Below are 17339 nucleotides of genomic sequence, written 5' to 3' on the forward strand. Positions count from 1 at the left end.
AATGTCCTTCCCCGTGACACAATGGATCACAGAGAAGCATTTCTTCACAGGAACCTCCTGAGGCAAAAATCTCAAATTTAACTTGTTGCTTCTTACTTCATCTCCCTCCCCCTCCCCCTCTCACCCACCCACCTCCTCATCTGGTCTCACCCATCACCTGCCATCTTGTAGTCCTTCCCGTCCCCCCATCTTCTTATTCTGGCATCTTCCCCCTTCCTCTCCAGTCCTGATGAAGGGTCTTGGCCCAAAATGTTGACAGTTTGTTCCTTTCTACAAATGCCAGCTGACCGACCTGCTGAGTTCCTCCAGTACTTTGTGTGTTTTTCTGTACCCAGCACACTGTCTCATGGGCACTGCTCCCGCCACCTCCCAGCTGAGTCCTGCCCACCGCTGTCATTACAAGCCCAACACAATAACATGTGGCACAACGCAAGACAGGCAGGATGAACAGTTTGTCAGGGTGCCAGGGTCTCCAGGCATTTGAATCACAGAGACTGAGGCTATTCGGTCCAATGAATCTTTACCAGCCTACACAACAATTCTATCAGTTATGTCCCTGATTTATTTCACTGGCTAGGTATACCGGGGCGGGGGGGAGGGGGGTCAAAATTACCTGTGAAAACTACAGAGGATAACACTTCTGGGGAGTTACAGGTGGAGGGATTGAGATTCAGTGACGAGGGAGAGTCAGTGGGTTGTGGGAGGGGATTCAGTGGGTGGGGGAGAGTCAGTGGGTTGTGGGAGGGGATTCAGTGGGTGGGGGAGTGTTCCTGGGGTGTGGGAGGGGATTCAGTGGGTGGGTGGGGGAGTGTCCCTGGGATGTGGGAGGGGACTCAGTGGGTGAGAGAGTGTCCTTAGGGATGTGGAGGGGATTCAGTGGGTGGGCGGAGGGTGTGGGTGGGTTTCAGGTTAATAAATGCTGAGGTTTCTCACCGAGGGAGAAGCTGTGTGCTGTCAGGTGGGAATGCCAGCCATCCCAAAAGGCCCTGCAATGTCAGGTATTGAGTATGTCAGTGGCTCACAGCAGAGTAACTGAGGCAGCAATGTTCAGTGAGGCCGAGGAAAGGGAGGGAGACTGGCCAATAACCTTATACTGTCCACTCCCCCCACCAGCCCATACCCGGAGGGTTGAGGAGCAGAGGTCACCACCAGTGTCTCTTTCCACCGTCGCTTGTGTCCCCCCCGCCCCCACCCGCACCGCCAGTGTGTGGGGAACGCAGGGCAGGAGAGGAGCGGCGAGGGGGGAACAAACTGGGAGGGGCTGCCAATGAGGAGGAGATAGGGAAGGTGAGTGTGGGAGAGTAATGGGGAAGGGATGGGGTTAGAGAGATCGTGGGGCAGAGGAAGGGAAGTCGTGGGAGAGGGAGGGGTAGGGATTATCATGAGAGGAAATGTAATTAGAGTGGGGAGTAGGGAAGGGAAAGGGGAGCACTGGGAGGAATGGGAATGGGGAGGAAGGGAAAGGGTGAGGGGTTGAAGAAGCAGAAGGGAGAGTGGGTGAGGGAATCGGTGATGGAGGGCCGAAGCTAGGGGTGACGGAATGAGGTGGAAGAGGGCTTAGGTCGGGAGGTGAGGAGCTGAGAGAAGGTTTGAAGAGGTGAGAGAGGGTGGTGTCGGGCTGGGGGCTCAGGGAGTGGTTAAGGTAACAGAGGGATGAGGAGTGATGGTTCAGCCTTCAGAGCGAGCTCCCCTGGTTTAGGCCGGGGGTTGCAGGTGAATCGCTGCACTGTTGGGCCGGGCAGCCAGGACGTAGATGGCACTTTCCTTGAGGAAGGATTTCCAGTTGACAGGCCTGTGGAGAGAGGAGGGAGAGACAGACTGAGCAATGGGGGAGACAGGGAGTGAGGGAGAGAGGGGAGAGAGGGGAGTGAGGGGGAGAGGGGAATGAGGGGGAGACAGGGAGTGAGGTGGTAGAGGACACACATTCAATGACTCAGGAACAGCTTCTTCCTCTCCACTATCCGATTTCTGGAAGTCCATGAACCCATGAACACCACCCCACTACCCGTCGTTCACACAATTTATTGAGTTTTGAAACTTACAGGTTTTTATGTCTTTGCCCTGTACTGCTGCCTCAAATCGACTAATGTCACAACATTTTATTCATTAATAATAAACCTGATTCTGATTTTAATTCTGATCGGTCTCCGGGCCATGGGGAATTATCTGTGTGTTTGGGTCAGTCTGGGAAAATTTCCACTGCCCAGAAGTTACCATGGTGATGGTGAGGCTTGGATCTTTCAACAGGGAGCATCAACAGAATTAACTCGGGAGGGGGCAGGAAACAGGGAGGGGGAGAGGGAGGAGTGTGTGTGTGAGATAGGGTGTGGGGTAAGAGAGGGCGAGTGAGAAAGAGAGAGGGTGGGAGGAGTGAGAAAGGGAGAGAGTTTATAGAGAGGTTGTGTAGAGAGGGAGATGTAGAGAAGGGGAGGGAGCGAGGAGGAAGAACAGAGGGGGAAGGAGAGAGGGAGGGAAGAGATGGGAGAGAGGGGAGAGAGGGGAGAGAGGGGAGGGGGGAGAGGGAGGGAGAGAAAGGGAGGGAGAAGGGGAGGGAGAAAGGGAGAGGGAGAATAGAGGTGTTGAGGGTTGAGGTGTGAGAGAGTTAGAGTGGGGAAGGTCGGGGGAGAGAGAGAGGAGAAAGAGAGGGACAGAGAAGGGAGGGACAAGGGAGTGGGGGGAGAGAACAGGACCAAGGATTTGTTCTGAGGGGGGGGCTATTTATAAATGGAGATGAGTTCCTGAGGCTGGGATCGAGAGGGTAATTTGTATCTGGGAAATTGGGAAGTGAGGAGTCTTTGATGTGAAACTCTACTTCAGTGTCCATAAAGGCTGCCTGACCAGCTGAAATTCCAGCACTTTCCACTTCCACTGATATTGGATCCAACTGTTTAATTCTTAGATTGTAATTTTCTTTGTAGTTTAACAATTAATTATCTGCTTGTATTTTAAGTGTGACAAAAAACCAAGTTATCAGAAGATTGATACTGATGAGAGAGATAAGGGAGACAATGGAGAAGCGTTCAAAATGTTAATGAGAGAGGAGAGAGATAATGGAAAAGAAACACAATTAAGAGTATTGACAGACCAGTTGCTTTGAACCTGAACTGTTTGAAGTTTGATGGACAGGCGATACCCCAGCAGGAGGATAAAAAGAACAGGTTCGCTAAGGCATGACACACACCACGAGATCACGAGATAACAAGACCCTGGAAGAGCGGTGTGCCCCCACAAGTTGGTGGGAGTTTGGAGATCTGGTCACGGGACCGACCATAGACGCACAGGGTGAAAAGGTACGATCGGCGGGAACCTGGTGTGTTTGTCCGCCCTTGCCTGGGTGCCGAGTTCACCGCGGAAGAACGGTCGTATCCAGAACGGAGGGGTCACAGTCGGTGACCATAGAAGACATTAAAAGGGTTCGCCCGAAAGCTAACTGCGAAGAACAAAGGTCTGTCTGAATCCGATTTGCATGTTACCTCTCTCTCTCTCCAACGGCACAACAGCGATTACTGCAAACTGTACTAAGCTGAACTGAACTCTGCGTCACTTGAGACTGATCATTTTACCACTAGACTGCGATAGAGCTTGTTTGATTCCTATTACCCTAGTTCTGTGTACATGTGTGTATTATCATTGCTAATCTGTTGCATTCATATCTTTACGATTAGAGTACTGTGTTACTTATTTCTTTAATAAAACTTTCTCAGTTCCAGTAATCCAGACTCCAACTAAGTGGTCCATTTCTGCTGGTTTGGCAACCTAGTTACGGGGTACGTAACATAAGTGGGGATCTCGTCCGTGATTTTGAACGCCAAATTTGGGACTGGGTAAATTGATTGGGTTAAAATTCCCGAAAGAAAGAAAGGGCAAATAGCAGAAATGGAGATTGAGGAATTTCTAAAGGTGCCAACCTTGGAGGCATTAGAAGATGCCAGGAAATCAGAATTGGCAACTGTGGCCAGACAGTTGAATCTTTTTAAGGGGAAGCCAACAATGAGGAGAGCGGAGATGCACAGAGCTATCATAGAGCATGGTATATCTAAAGGTGTGTTTCCCCAAGGGGAGCTGGAGGTGCTATCTATGGGCAAACCTGGTGGAGAAGCAGTACAGCTGCAGATTGAAAAATTGAGACTCGAGCACGAGTTCTGGTTAAAACAGCTGGAGCGAGAAGAGAGGGACAGGCAGTTAGAACGACGAGAGAGAGAAACAGAGGGAAAGGGAATTTGAACTGGAGAAGTTAAAGATGAGGCTGCGCAGGGGCCCATGCTGAACCAAGGTGGAGGGTTCAGGGCGACCCAGGAGGTTAGGCTGGTTCCCCCATTTGAGGAGGCCGATGTTGATCGGTACTTTCTCCATTTTGAAAAATTGAGACTTTGCTGCAAGTCAAGACTGGCCAGGGGATAAGTGGGCTGTTTTGCTTCAGAGCGTACTTAAAGGAAAAGCCCAGCAAGCCTACTCGGCCTTGTCCGCAGAAGATGCCCAGAGGTATGATGTGGTGAAAGAGACCATACTCAGGATTTATGAGTTGGTCCCGGAGGCATACCGGCAGAGGTTCCGGAATGCGAGGAAGCAGTGGGGCTGCACGTAGTTAGAGTTTGCCTGTGAGATGCAGATGTATTGTGAGCGTTGGTGCGCCTCGAAAGGGGTCAATGGCGATTATGACAGACTGCTACAGCTAATACTGATTGAGCAGTTTAAAGGTTGTGTCCCTGAAGGTATGAGACCCTACCTAGATGAGAAAGAGGCAGACACCTTAGCCGCAACTGCTAAGTTAGCGGATGAATACGCGTTAACGCACAAAGCGAAGTTTACCCCGAGTAAAGGCTACCAGAAGGGTAGTCAATAGGGCAGGGAGAGTCCGCTAGAAAAGTCAGAAAGTAAGCCGGGGACTAGTGAGAGGGATAAGGTAGACCGAGAGCAGTTTGGTAGGAAGTCCCCTGGGGTCATATGCTATAATTGTGGGAAAGTCGGTCACTTTGCGTCCAGGTGCTTTGCCCCAAAGAAGGAGATGGGGAAAGGAAAAACGACGGTTCCGACTGGTTGTATTGAGCTGGCAAACAAACCGCTAGGGGAGAAGAGGTCTGATAAAGTTCAGGAAGGGCGCGAGAGGTTTATCTCGGCTGGATTGATGTCAGTGAAGGAGGGGTTAAACCCAGTTCCAGTATGGATCTGGAGAGACACTGGAGCTTGTCAGTCATTGATATTAAAGAGTGTGTTAGACTTTAGTTCAGAGACCCAGACTGGGGAGGTCAGGGTGATAAAAGGCATTGGGAAAGGGACTGAAGCAGTACCTTTGCACCAGATACACCTAAAAAGCGACTTGGTCTCCGGACCAGTCACGATCGGGGTGAGGCCCGAACTACCGATGGAAGACGTGGAGGTCTTACTCGGTAATGACCTCGCCGGTGGAAATGTGTTCTCAGCAGTAAAACTGACAAGCCAGCCTGCCAGCATTGAGGCCCCGCCCATGGACTCACAGGTTTATCCCGTTTGCGCAGTGACTCGCCGCATGCCCAGAAAGGCTGCCGAAGTGAATGTAGATTTAGCGGAGACGTTTTTACCAGCCTTGTACCAGGAGGAGTTAGAAAGTGAGAAGCAGCATAGTGAAACGAAAGTTAAGGTAGACTTATCATTAGCAAGGAAGGAATTTATACAGGCACAGGAGCGAGACGAGGAGATGATGGTTTTGACAGAGACAGCTCTCTCCGAAGCAGAATTAAAAAGGGAGCCAGTGGGCTATTATGTGAAGGGAGTACTAATGAGGAAATGGAGACCACGTACCGTGCCCGCAGATGAGGAATGGGGGGTGGTGCCGAAAATTTATGGGGATGAGATTCTTAACCTGGCCCACAAGATGCCCCTCAGGGGACATTTTGAGGGGAGGAAGACAGTCGGTAGAATCATGAAGGAGTTTTACTGGCCGCACAGGAGGAAGGATGCTATTGACTATTGTAGACGTGAGCTAACACAATTACAGGCTATTGATATGCTAACCGTTGCCATCATAGGCGATCAGACCTAGTCAGTGTTATCACGAAAAGTAATGAGGCTAGGGTGCCACCTGATAAGGGGAAAACCCATTTTGAAAAGATAAGTGTGGTGCTGACCAGATGGGAGAACTCTATTGTGTTGACCAACTTTGCTGATGGGTTCTATCACTTAACCCCCGAACAGAGTGAGCTGCCGATAAAGCTAATTAACCGGCACGCGCACCTATGTCCGGATGTCCCGAGGCGATGCAAAGAGCCGGGACATGGTGTTGTTGTCACATCAGGTTAGCCTAGTGAGCAACACCCCTATAGGATGATTAATTCAGTGACAAAAGGGCTAAAGAACGCAGAAGCGTATATTGACGATGTCGTGGTCTGGAGTGACACGTGGGAGGAGCTGTTTAAAAAGCTGTTTGAAGCCAGCCTGACAGTGAACCTCGCAAAAAGTGAATTCGGCCATGGAAAGATCACTTATCTGGGATTTGTGGTAGGACAGGGGCAGCTGGCGCCGATGCAGGCTAAGGTGCGGGCTATCTCTGAAGTCCCCACCCCGACAGACAAGAGAGCCCTGAGAAGGTTCTTGGGGTACTATCGGAAGTTTTGCAAAAACTTTGCGGATATTACCCTCCCTCTTACTAAGCTCTTGCCAAAGAATGCTAAGTTGGTGTGGGACGACTCTTGTTATTTTTGTCCGGGATGGAAACCACTGAGAATTTACACTGATCACAACCCATTAGTGTTTTTGGCCACTATGAAGTTTGTTAAGTTGTGCCTGGTCTTAGAGGATTATTAAAATAACACATATAAAAGGAATGGAAAGGTGATTGCTGACTGTCTGTCAAGGTGTTGACAACTTGAAGTTCTCTGTATTAGCCGAATAGCTGATGACCCTGTATATTAGTGTGTATCTGATAACATATTCATGCCTATAATTTTTACCCCAGTAAAAATCCTTTGAAGGATAAGGGTGTGACGAAAAACCAAGTTATCAGAAGATTGATACTGATGAGAGGGATAAGGGAGACAATGGAGAAGCATTCAAAATGTTAATGAGAGAGGAGAGAGATAACGGAAAAGAAACACAATTAAGAGTATTGACAGACCGGTTATTTTGAACCTGAACTGTTTGAAGTTTGATGGACAGGCGCTACCCCAGCAGGGGGATAAAAAGAACAGGTTCGCTAAGGCACGACACACACCACGAGATCACGAGATAACAAGACCCTGGAAGAGTAGTGTGCCCCCACAAGTTGGTGGGAGTTTGGAGATCTGGTCACGGGACCGACCATAGACGCACAGGGTGAAAAGGTACGATCGGCGGGAACCTGGTGTGTGTGTCTGCCCTTGCCTGGGTGCCGGGTTCACCGTGGAAGAACAGTCGTATCCGGAACGGAGGGGTCACAGTCGGTGACCACAGAAGACATTAAAAGGGTTCGCCCGAAAGCTAACTGCGAAGAACAAAGGTCTGTCTGAATCCGATCTGCATGTTATCTCTCTCCAACGGCACAACAGCGATTACTGCGAACTGTACTAAGCTGAACTGAACTCTGCGTCACTTGAGACTGATCATTTTACCCCTAGACTACGATAGAGCTTGTTTGATTCCTATTACCCTAGTTCTGTGTACATGTGTGTTTTATCATTGCTAATCTGTTGCATTCATATCCTTACGATTAGAGTACTGTGTTACTTATTTCTTTAATAAAACTTTCTTAGTTCCAGTAATCCAGACTCCAACTAAGTGGTCCATTTCTGCTGGTTTGGCAACCCAGTTACGGGGTACGTAACATAAGCGATCCTTATATGCAGATAACAGTTTAATATGCCGCTAGAGCAGGGCTTCCCAACCTGTCCTATGCCATGGACTCCGACCACTAACCGAAGGGGACGAGGACTCCAGGTTGGGAACCCTTGATCTAGTGGTTACATTGGTAAAATTCTGGAAACCTCTCTCAGTACTGAGTAATTGAATAAGTGCTTTCTCATTGGTTAACTTTTATCTATAAATTTGAATGGAATTTTCCTTATCTAGGGGTATGAAAATAGCAGACTTCAGGGCAGCACCACCTTAACCTTAGTTTTCCCTACACGTAGCTTTCTCTGCCATCGTTTGCTCAGACTTTCCTTTGTTCTATCAACACTTCATAAAACAATTGTGCAGCAGTAAGTTTTGTGCCTCTTTCCTGACTTCTGAAAGAACTTTGGATTGGAAACACCAGCAGCCAGAAGTGAGGGCGGGTCTCTCTGGAGATTGTCCTGTCTTGGAAAGGGCTTCAGCAGGTTGCTGCTGTTGGACAGGCTGTGACTGCCCCTCTCCCTGTTCTCCACTCACCTGCTCTCCTCTGGGTCCTTGCAGAGCAGGGACTTGTCCTGGACTCTCCCGCGTCCTTTATTTGCCGGGCTTCCCTCTGACATGGGTTCGACATGGCTGATACTGGGAGAAACAGACACATTGTCACACCCCTCCTGCGGCAGCTCAGCTGACGAGAGGTCATAGAACACTACTGTACAACTAGTCTGTACCAATCTATTTAATTGTCTAGTCTAATTTATCTACACCAGGACCATGGCTCTCCATACCCGTCCCATCCAAATTCCTCTTAAATGTTGAAATTGACCCTGCATCCACGTCTTGCACCTTCACCAGCCTCTGAGTACAATAGTTTCCCCTCATGTTCCCCTTAAGCATTTCACCTTTCACCCTTAACCCCTGACCTCTCACCCAACCTCAATGGAAAAAGCTTGCCTGCATTTACCCAATCTAAACCCCTCATAGCTTTGTATACCTCTACCAAATCTCCCCTCATTCTCCTACACTCCAGGGAATAAAATCCCAACCTATTCAATCTTTCCCTATAACTGATGGCCTTGTCCCAGCAAAAGGATTTCAGGTCCATCAAACCCATCCCATTGTTCAATCATGTCCTAATTTTCCAAAGTGCATCACCTCCCATTGGTGAGTCAGATCCGACAGTTGGTCTGTCATATTTACAGAGACAGGACACCTGTGTGGGAGAGTTTCTGCGGTGGAAAACCACTGCACCAGGACAGTTCCACTGTCTCGACCTCAGGAGCCCAGGTCCAGTGGCAGGAGAAATCACCACAAACTGGGGACTTCTTTGGTTGCAGTGGATGACCATGACATCTTCTGTGCCGTGTCCTTCGAAAGGCGATGCCTCAGGAGACGGTATTCATCATTCGGGGCCCCGTCACCCAGACCTGCTCTCCTCTCATTGCTGTCATCAGGGAGGAGGTACAGGAGCCTGAAGGCACACTCAGCAATTCAGAAACAGCTTCTTCCCCTCCGCCATCAGATTTGTGAATGGGCAACGAGCCCGTGAACACCACCTCACTAACTATTTTCTTTCCAATTAAAGCAGTTTGATGTCTTTGCACCATACCGCTACCACAAAATAACAAATCTCACATTTATATTAACACAAGAGATTCTGAAGATGCTGGAAGTCCAAAGCAACACCCACAAAATGCCGGATAAACTCAGCAGGTCAGGCAGCATCTATGGAGACGAATAAACAGTCGATGTTTCAGCCTGTGATCCTTTATCAGAATCAGGTTCAATATCACTGACATATGTCATGAAATGTGTTGTTTTGTGGCAGTGGTACATTGCAAAGCACAATAATAAAAAACTATAAATTACAATAAGAAATATATATTTCATAAAAATTAAATTAATAAGTACATTGAAGAGAGAGCAAAATCGTGTGAGATGCTGTTCATGAGTTCATTGTCGAGTCATAAACCTGCTGGCGGAGGAGAAGAAGCTGTTGCTGAAACATTAAGTGTGTGTCTACAGGCTCCTCTACATCCTCCCTCAGAGGGCACGTCCTGGCTGATGGGGGTCCAGAATGGATGCTGGCTTTTTCAGACATCACCTTTTGACAGTGGCCCCGATGCCAGGGAGACTAGTGCCCGTGATGGAACTGGCTGAGTTTGCAACCTTCTGCAGCTTTTTTTGATCCAGTGCAGTAACCCAACCACTCAGAATGCTCTCCACCGTACATCAGTTCCTCCAGCGTTGCTGCATTCTGTAATTCAGTGATAATAAATCCGATTCTGATTCATTCTCTCTCTAAAAGAAATCTCCCTCTCACTATTTCCCCACAACAAATCTCATCTCTAACCACACCACGAGAATCCTTCAGTACAGAACCCCCAACAGGACATGCTGTCTTCTCATTGCTACCATAAGGGAGGATACAGGAGTCTGAAGGCACACACTCAATGGTTTACGAACGGCTTCTTCCCCTCTGCCATCAGATTTCTGAACAGTCCGTGAAATAATCAACACTATCTCACTATTCCATGTTTCTACTTATTTTTGTAATATATAGCAATATTTTGACTTTTACTGTACTGCTGCGACAAAAGAACAAATGTCACCTCAGGTGTCAGTGATAGTGTAGCTGTCTCTGATTCTGAATTCTGCTCCCTCTGCCTTTTCATCACTAAGCTACTATATCTCAGCCAAGTGGGACCAGAGTAGCTAGTGTGCTGCCCGTATTAGACACTGCTGGCTACAAGGAAATGTTGGATAAACTTGGACTGATTTCTTTTCATCAGTTTCTCTGTCTCTGTCAGAGGTGGCCATTTCTGCCCATCAAGTCTATGCTAGCCTATTCTCCAATCAGTTTCACTGTGAGCTATTCTTCCCACAAAATGGTGGTTGTGAAGTGTCTCGTGTGGTGGTAGTGTAGTGGGTAGCGCTTGTCGCTAGCAGTCTTGCGAAAAGGAGAGCTGAATGTGTAAGTCTCCCCCTGCCAGTACATAGCCTCTCCCACAGCAAGTCTCATGTAGTGCCTCTTCATTGGCGACACACGGAAACTGAACTCCTTTCAGACTCAGGTTAAATTACAAAGGACGGGGAGCATGTCTGGCCCCTGTACACGTAGCATGCAGGCCTACTGGTGTGTGGACACACCCTGGTGCTCCTGTACCAGATCCCCAGCTATGGATAAATAGCCCCACTGCCTTGTGGGCAGCCTCGGGAGAGACGTAGGCTACAGGAGTAAACCCAGACAGCAAATCCGGAGTGGAGCCTTTAAGATGGCTGGATGTCTTTGATCATCCTTCCAGCAGCTCCTGTAGCCAAGCTGGTACCAAACGTATTGCTTCATAAGCTTTCCTTTGGACCACACTGGTGAGGCCAAGAGGGGGATCTTGACGACTGGGTATCTCAGGAGCTCCATACTTTCCACCCAGACTTGTGATGATGATTATCATCACCTTTGAGACAGACGGATGCCAACAAACTGCTCTTCCCACATCCCAGAGTCTCCCACACACCCACATACTGCTGGGAATTGTACTGTGGCCAATTACTATCTCTTTCACCAGAGAGTGGTAAATCTGTGGAATTCGTTGCCGCAGCTGGCTGTGGAGGCCGAGTCATTGGGTCTATTTAAAGTGGAGGTTAATAGGTTCCTGATTAGTCAGTCTGTCGAATGTTAAGGAAGAAGGCGGGACAATGGCATTGAGAGGGATGAAAAATCAGCTATGATGGAATTGCAAAGCAGATTGAAGAGCCAAATGGCCTAAATCTGCTCCTATGTTGGGTTATCAGGCCTTGACGGTATAGCAGTCTTCGTCTGCATAGCGAAATGGAGCCTTGGAAATGTCTGCAAGCATCCTGCCAGCGAGAAGCTCTCGCTCACGGGAACTTGAAGGGAAATGGAATCATTCCTGAAACTTGGCAGCACAGTCTCACTGCTCTCATTGGCTTGGCACAGGACTGTTAGAACCACCACAGTTTATTTCAACATGGAAGAGACCACCTCAGCTCCAGCTGTCTTAGAGCATCATAGAACACCCACCGACTTTCATAGAACATGGAATAGGCCCTTCAGCCCACAATGTTGTACTGACCCAATTAAATTAGTAATCAAATGGTGGTGGAGACTCAACAGGCCAACTGGCCTATTTCTGCTCCTGTGTCTTACGGTCTTCCTTCCCTCCAATGACATGGCTGTTTTTATCTTTTGCCGGAGCAGTGGTGGCCCATGAGCAGCGTGTGAGAGTGCTGGCAGGCTGCTCGGTGTCATTACTGAAGCCAGGGGGAGCCTCATGTTCAATTATGTGAGACTGTACACACTCTGTAATTATGCAAATTGATGCATTAGGGGGTCAGGTAAACAGTCTCAGCAGCAAACTCTGTGTGCCCCACTGAGCCTTCTTGTTACTCATTAGCTTTTTTAATTACTGGAAGTACTCAGCCAACATTAGAGTTCAAGAGCCCTGAGGTACTATGCAGCTCGATAAAACCCTGGTTAGACCACATTTAGAGTATCGTGTTGGGTTCTGGTCGCCTCATTATAGGAAGGATGCGGAAGCTTTAGAGAGGCTGCAGAGATCTGGCAGGATGATGTCTGGATAAGACAGCATATCTTATGAGGATGGGTTTAGTCAGTTCGGGCTTTTCTCTTTGAATCGAAGGAGGAAGAGAGGTGACTTGATAGAGGTGTAGAAGATGAAGAGGCAGAGACTTATTGATTTATTTATTTAGAGATACAGTGTGGAACAGACCCTTCCAGCCCAATGAGCCGCATCATCCACCAACCCACCGATTTAACCCCAGCCTAATCACAGGACAATTTACAATGGCCGATTAACCTTCTCACCAGGATGTCTTTGGACTGTGGGAGGAAACCGGAGCACCCGGAGGAAACCCATTCACAGGAAGGACGTACAAACTTTCTTACACAGGTCGCTAGAATTGAGCTCTGAACTCCGAGGCCCTGAGCCAACCGCTATGCTACCGTGACGCCTAATCGAGTGGACAGCCAGAGTCTTTTTCCCATGGTGGAAATGGCTAACATGAGGGGCCATAATTTTAAGGTGATGGGAGGAAAGTATAGGGGAGATGTCAGATGTCATTTTTTTTTACACACAGAGAGTGGTGAGCGTGTGTAACACCCTGCCAGGGGTAGTGTTAGAGGCAGATAGGTCAAACACATTTAAGAGACTGAGATAGGCACATGGACGTAGAATTCTAAGTTCTAGTATGGGAGAAAACTAGGTAATCCGGAGGAAACCCGTGCGGTCGTAAGGGAATGTACGAACTCCTTACAGACAGTAGCGGGTTACTGGCATCGTAACAGTGTAATGCTGACCGCTACGCCGTTATATTAAAAACAACCTGATCTGATCAAGGTTCGGAGCTTCCTACCGCCGCCCACCACGCACGCGTAAACCCCCGAATCACCTGACACTGCAGGACTGCGACGCCTTGGTGTTCTTGCAGAACCAGGACTGTTGGGCCCTCTTACACTCGCCAGCTGTGATCAGGCCATCCCGGTTCTGATCCAGGCTCCGGAAGATGCTGCGAGCCCTCTCGCGTTCCTTGGCAGTCAGGAGGCGCAGGAGAGAGTTCTAGAAAAACAAATGGCAGTGACGTGCTGGGTTTGAAACCCTGGAGTCTACAGGGTTCGAGTTCGTAAGGCAGGTGTCCAGACCACGATGAGTTAGGGCGGGTGTGGAAATGGTTTCGCAAATGATGACCCCCTTCGTCCCTCCTCATATCTCTTCCCACACCTCCCATCTTAATCTTAACCTGGACCAGCCCCTAAGCTCCCTCACAAAGAAAGCAGAACAGTACCTCTACTTTCTTACAAGTTTGCACAGGTTCAGCGTGTCACCAAAAACTTTGACAAACTTCTAAAGATGTACAATGGAGAATACCCTTACTGGTTGCATCAAGACCTGGTATACCAATGCTTAAGAACAGAAATGTGTACAAGAAGTGGTGGATACGGCCCAGCCAGCATGGGTAAAGCCCAGCCCACCACTGAGCGCTGCCACACGAAAGCTTCAGCCTTCATCAAGGAACCCCATCATCCAGGCCATGCTCTGTTCTCACTGCTGACATCAGGCAGTAGCTACAGGAGCCTCAGGCCCCACATCACCGGGCTCAGGGACAGTTATTCCATCAACCACCAGGTTCCTGAACCAGCGTGGATCACCTCAACGCACTTTCATAGAACATAGAACATAGAATAGTACAGCACAGTACAGGCCCTTCGGCTCACAATGTTGTGCCGACCCTCAAACCCTGCCTCCCATATCAGCCCCCACCTTAACTTCCTCCATATACCTGTCCAGTTGTCTCTTAAACTTCACTAGTGTATCTGCCTCCACCACTGACTCAGGCAGTGCATTCCACGCACCAACCACACTCTGAGTAAAAAACCTTCCTCTAATATCCCCCTTGAACTTCCCACCCCTTACCTTAAAGCCATGTCCTCTTGTATTGAGCAGTGGTGCCCTGGGGAAGAGGCGCTGGCTATCCACTCTATCCATTCCTCTTATTATCTTGTACACCTCTATCATGTCTCCTCTCATCCTCCTTCCCTCCAAAGAGTAAAGCCCTAGCTCCCTTAATCTCTGATCATAATGCATACTCTCTAAACCAGGCAGCATCCTGGTAAATCTCCTCTGTACCCTTTCCAATGCTTCCACATCCTTCCTATAGTGAGGTGACCAGAACTGGACACAGTACTCCAAGTGTGGCCTAACCAGAGTTTTATAGAGCTGCATCGTTACATCGCGACTCTTAAACTCTATCCCTCAACTTATGAAAGCTAACACCCCATAAGCTATCTTAACTACCCTATCCACCTGTGAGGCAACTTTCAGGGATCTGTGGACATGTACCCCAAGATCCCTCTGCTCCTCCACACTACCAAGTATCCTGCCATTTACTTTGTACTCTGCCTTGGAGTTTGTCCTTCCAAAGTGTACCACCTCACACTTCTCCGGGTTGAACTCCATCTGGCACTTCTCAGCCCACTTGGTCACTTGGAATATAGTGTTCAGTTCTGGTCACGTTATAGGACATGGAAGCATTAGCATGGTGCAGCAGAGATTTACCGGGATCCTGCCTGGATTAGCAAACCATAAACACAAGAGATCCTGCAGATGCTGGAAATGCAGAGCAACACACACAAAATACTGGAAGAACTCAGCAGGCCAGGCAGCAAGTATGGAGAAGGATAAACAGGCAATATTTTGGGCTGAGACCCTTCTTCAGAATTGGAAAGGAAGGGGAATAAGCCAGAATAACAAGGTAGGGGGAGAGGAAGAACAAACCGAGTGAGGGGGAAGGTGGGTGGGTGGGGGAAGGGCAATGAAATAAGAAGCTGGGAGCTGATAGGTGGAAAATGTAAAGGGCTGATGAAGAAAGAATCTGATTGGAAAGCAGAGTGGACCATGGGAGAAAGGGAAGGAGGAGGGACACCAGAAGGAGGAGATGAGAAGAGGTAAGAAAGGAGCCAGAGTGGAGAATTGAAGAAGAGGGAAGGGTAGGGGAAAAATTGTCTGGAGCGTTTGCCCCTCCCCTTCCCTCTGCTTCAATTGCTATCAAGTTGGAGCTAGCCAGACAGAATGTGATGTGTTGCTCCTCCAGCCTGTGATTGCCCTCAACGTGGCAGAAGAAGAGGCTGTGGACCGACATGTCGGAATGACAATGGCGATAGGAATTAAAATGCTCGGCCAACGGAAAAGCCTTCTTTTGGTTGATGGAGCAGAGATGCTTGACAAAGCTGTCCCCCAATCTATATTGGGTCTCACCAAAGTAGAGGAAGCCACATCGGGAACGGCAGATACAGTCGACGACCCGAACAGATTCACAGGTGAAGCGTTGCCTCACCAGACAGAAATGTTTGAGGCCCTGAGTGGAGGTGAGGGGGGAGGTGGATGGGCTGGTGTAGCACTTGTTCCACTCATAGGGTTAAGGGATGGGAGGGAGATTAGTGGCGAGAGACGAATGATCAAGGTGATCTGAGGGGATCTTCTTGTCGTATATCCCGAGCCTTGGCCTGGCCCACCTACCTGTGAGCGGGTTCTCTGGAGCAGCAGCAGGGACTCATGGTACAGGAAGTCCGTCCACTCCATCTGGCCCTTCTTGTCGCCGTCCAGGGCGGTGAACTGGGCCACAGCCAGCTCCTCCACCTCCTCGTTCATCTGCTCGTCAAAGAGCTGCTTGTGGACAAAGTGCTTGAAATGGAGGAAATCATCCGAGGTGAGGCAGGACTCTGAAAAAGCAGGAGGCGTTCCGGCATGAATGGGGTAGGGAGATCTCCGCAGATGCCTGCGGGGGATGGAGGGAGGGAAGAGAGGGAAGAGAGATTGGGAGATACCCTTGGACATTAGGGATGGTGGGAGGGAGACCCTGGCGCGGGAGGGAATGAGAGATGGAGGACGGTAGATATCCTGGGATGAGGGAGGGAGGAGATCTTCTCGGACACGGATGAGGCCACTGGGAGCTAAAATGGGAGGCTCCTCGCCTCACAAGATGCAGGTCCTCATGAGGAGGGTATCTGATCTCCTACAGAGAGGCAGGTATCTGACCCCACCCAGGAGTCCGATCATCGGACACTTGATTCCACAGGGACAGACAGTATGGAAGGAGACACCGTTGGGTGTGGTCACAGATAATCACACTCTCCTCCCGAAAATCCGATTGGGAATTTGGGATCAGCCCCGGAGAGTGGAAAGTGCTGGTAAAGAGACAAAGGTGAGCTTTATTTGTCACACGTACGTCAAAACATCACAACATACAGTGAAATGCATCGTTTATGCCAAATCAGATCAGTGAGGATTGTACTGTGTCACACTTCTGGCTCCAACACAGCATGCCCACAGCTCAACAACCCACCCACACGTCTTTGGGACAAGGAGGAAACCCACACGGTCTCAGGGAGATTGTAGGGTGATTGAGCCCGATCTCATAGCCGACGCTGTATCAGCATCATGCTAACGGTTCTGTTACCCTGCCGGCCCTGGTGAGTCTGAGCAGGGAAGGGGGGAGAGGATAAATAAACGCAGTGGGGGGGGGGGGATGTGGCAGGGACACACAGCCAGCAACATCAGTCCTTGTGTGGACGGACCAGTCTCCGTCTCTTTTCAGTTTCACCATCTGAGGGTAGATGGCATGGCCGGCATCTATCGCACATCCCCAGCTGACCCTGCGGAAGGTGGAGGGGGGGTGGGGGTGGGGGAATAATATGCCCCCTTGAACCACCACGGTCCTTCCGGCGAAGGTGCCTCCCAGTGCTGTAATTTAGTTATTTTGACAGTGCAGAACAGGCCCTCGAGCTATGCTGCCAGCAACCCACCTGTTTAACCCTAGTCTAATCACTGGACAATTGACAATGACCAATTAACCTAGTAACCAGAACGTCTTTGTGGGAGGAAACCGGAGCACCTGGAGGAAATCCTCATGGACACAGGGAAAACACACAAACTCCTTGCATATGGATTCAGAATTGAACTCTGAACTCTGAACTCTGACAAACCGCTACGCTGCCGTGGTTAAGGTTGATTGGGTGACCAAGA

The 17339-nt window shown here is 49.3% G+C and overlaps 1 protein-coding gene across 1 annotated transcript in view; it reads right to left on the reverse strand.

Annotated features, from left to right (window-relative positions):
• Nucleotides 1-204: 204 nt before the first annotated feature.
• Nucleotides 205-17339, reverse strand: part of phf24 (PHD finger protein 24) — a 66226-nt gene continuing 49091 nt past the window's right edge. Inside the window, exons 5-8 of the mRNA XM_063047748.1 lie at nucleotides 15834-16036; nucleotides 13210-13376; nucleotides 8320-8421; nucleotides 205-1792 (exon numbers count right to left, since the gene is read on the reverse strand). Coding sequence (XP_062903818.1) covers nucleotides 1696-1792; nucleotides 8320-8421; nucleotides 13210-13376; nucleotides 15834-16036 — 569 coding nt within the window. The 3' untranslated portion in view covers nucleotides 205-1695. The remainder of the gene's footprint in view (nucleotides 1793-8319; nucleotides 8422-13209; nucleotides 13377-15833; nucleotides 16037-17339) is intronic.

This window comes from Mobula hypostoma, chromosome 5, assembly GCF_963921235.1.
Source record: "Mobula hypostoma chromosome 5, sMobHyp1.1, whole genome shotgun sequence".
NCBI classification, from domain to species: domain Eukaryota; kingdom Metazoa; phylum Chordata; class Chondrichthyes; order Myliobatiformes; family Myliobatidae; genus Mobula; species Mobula hypostoma.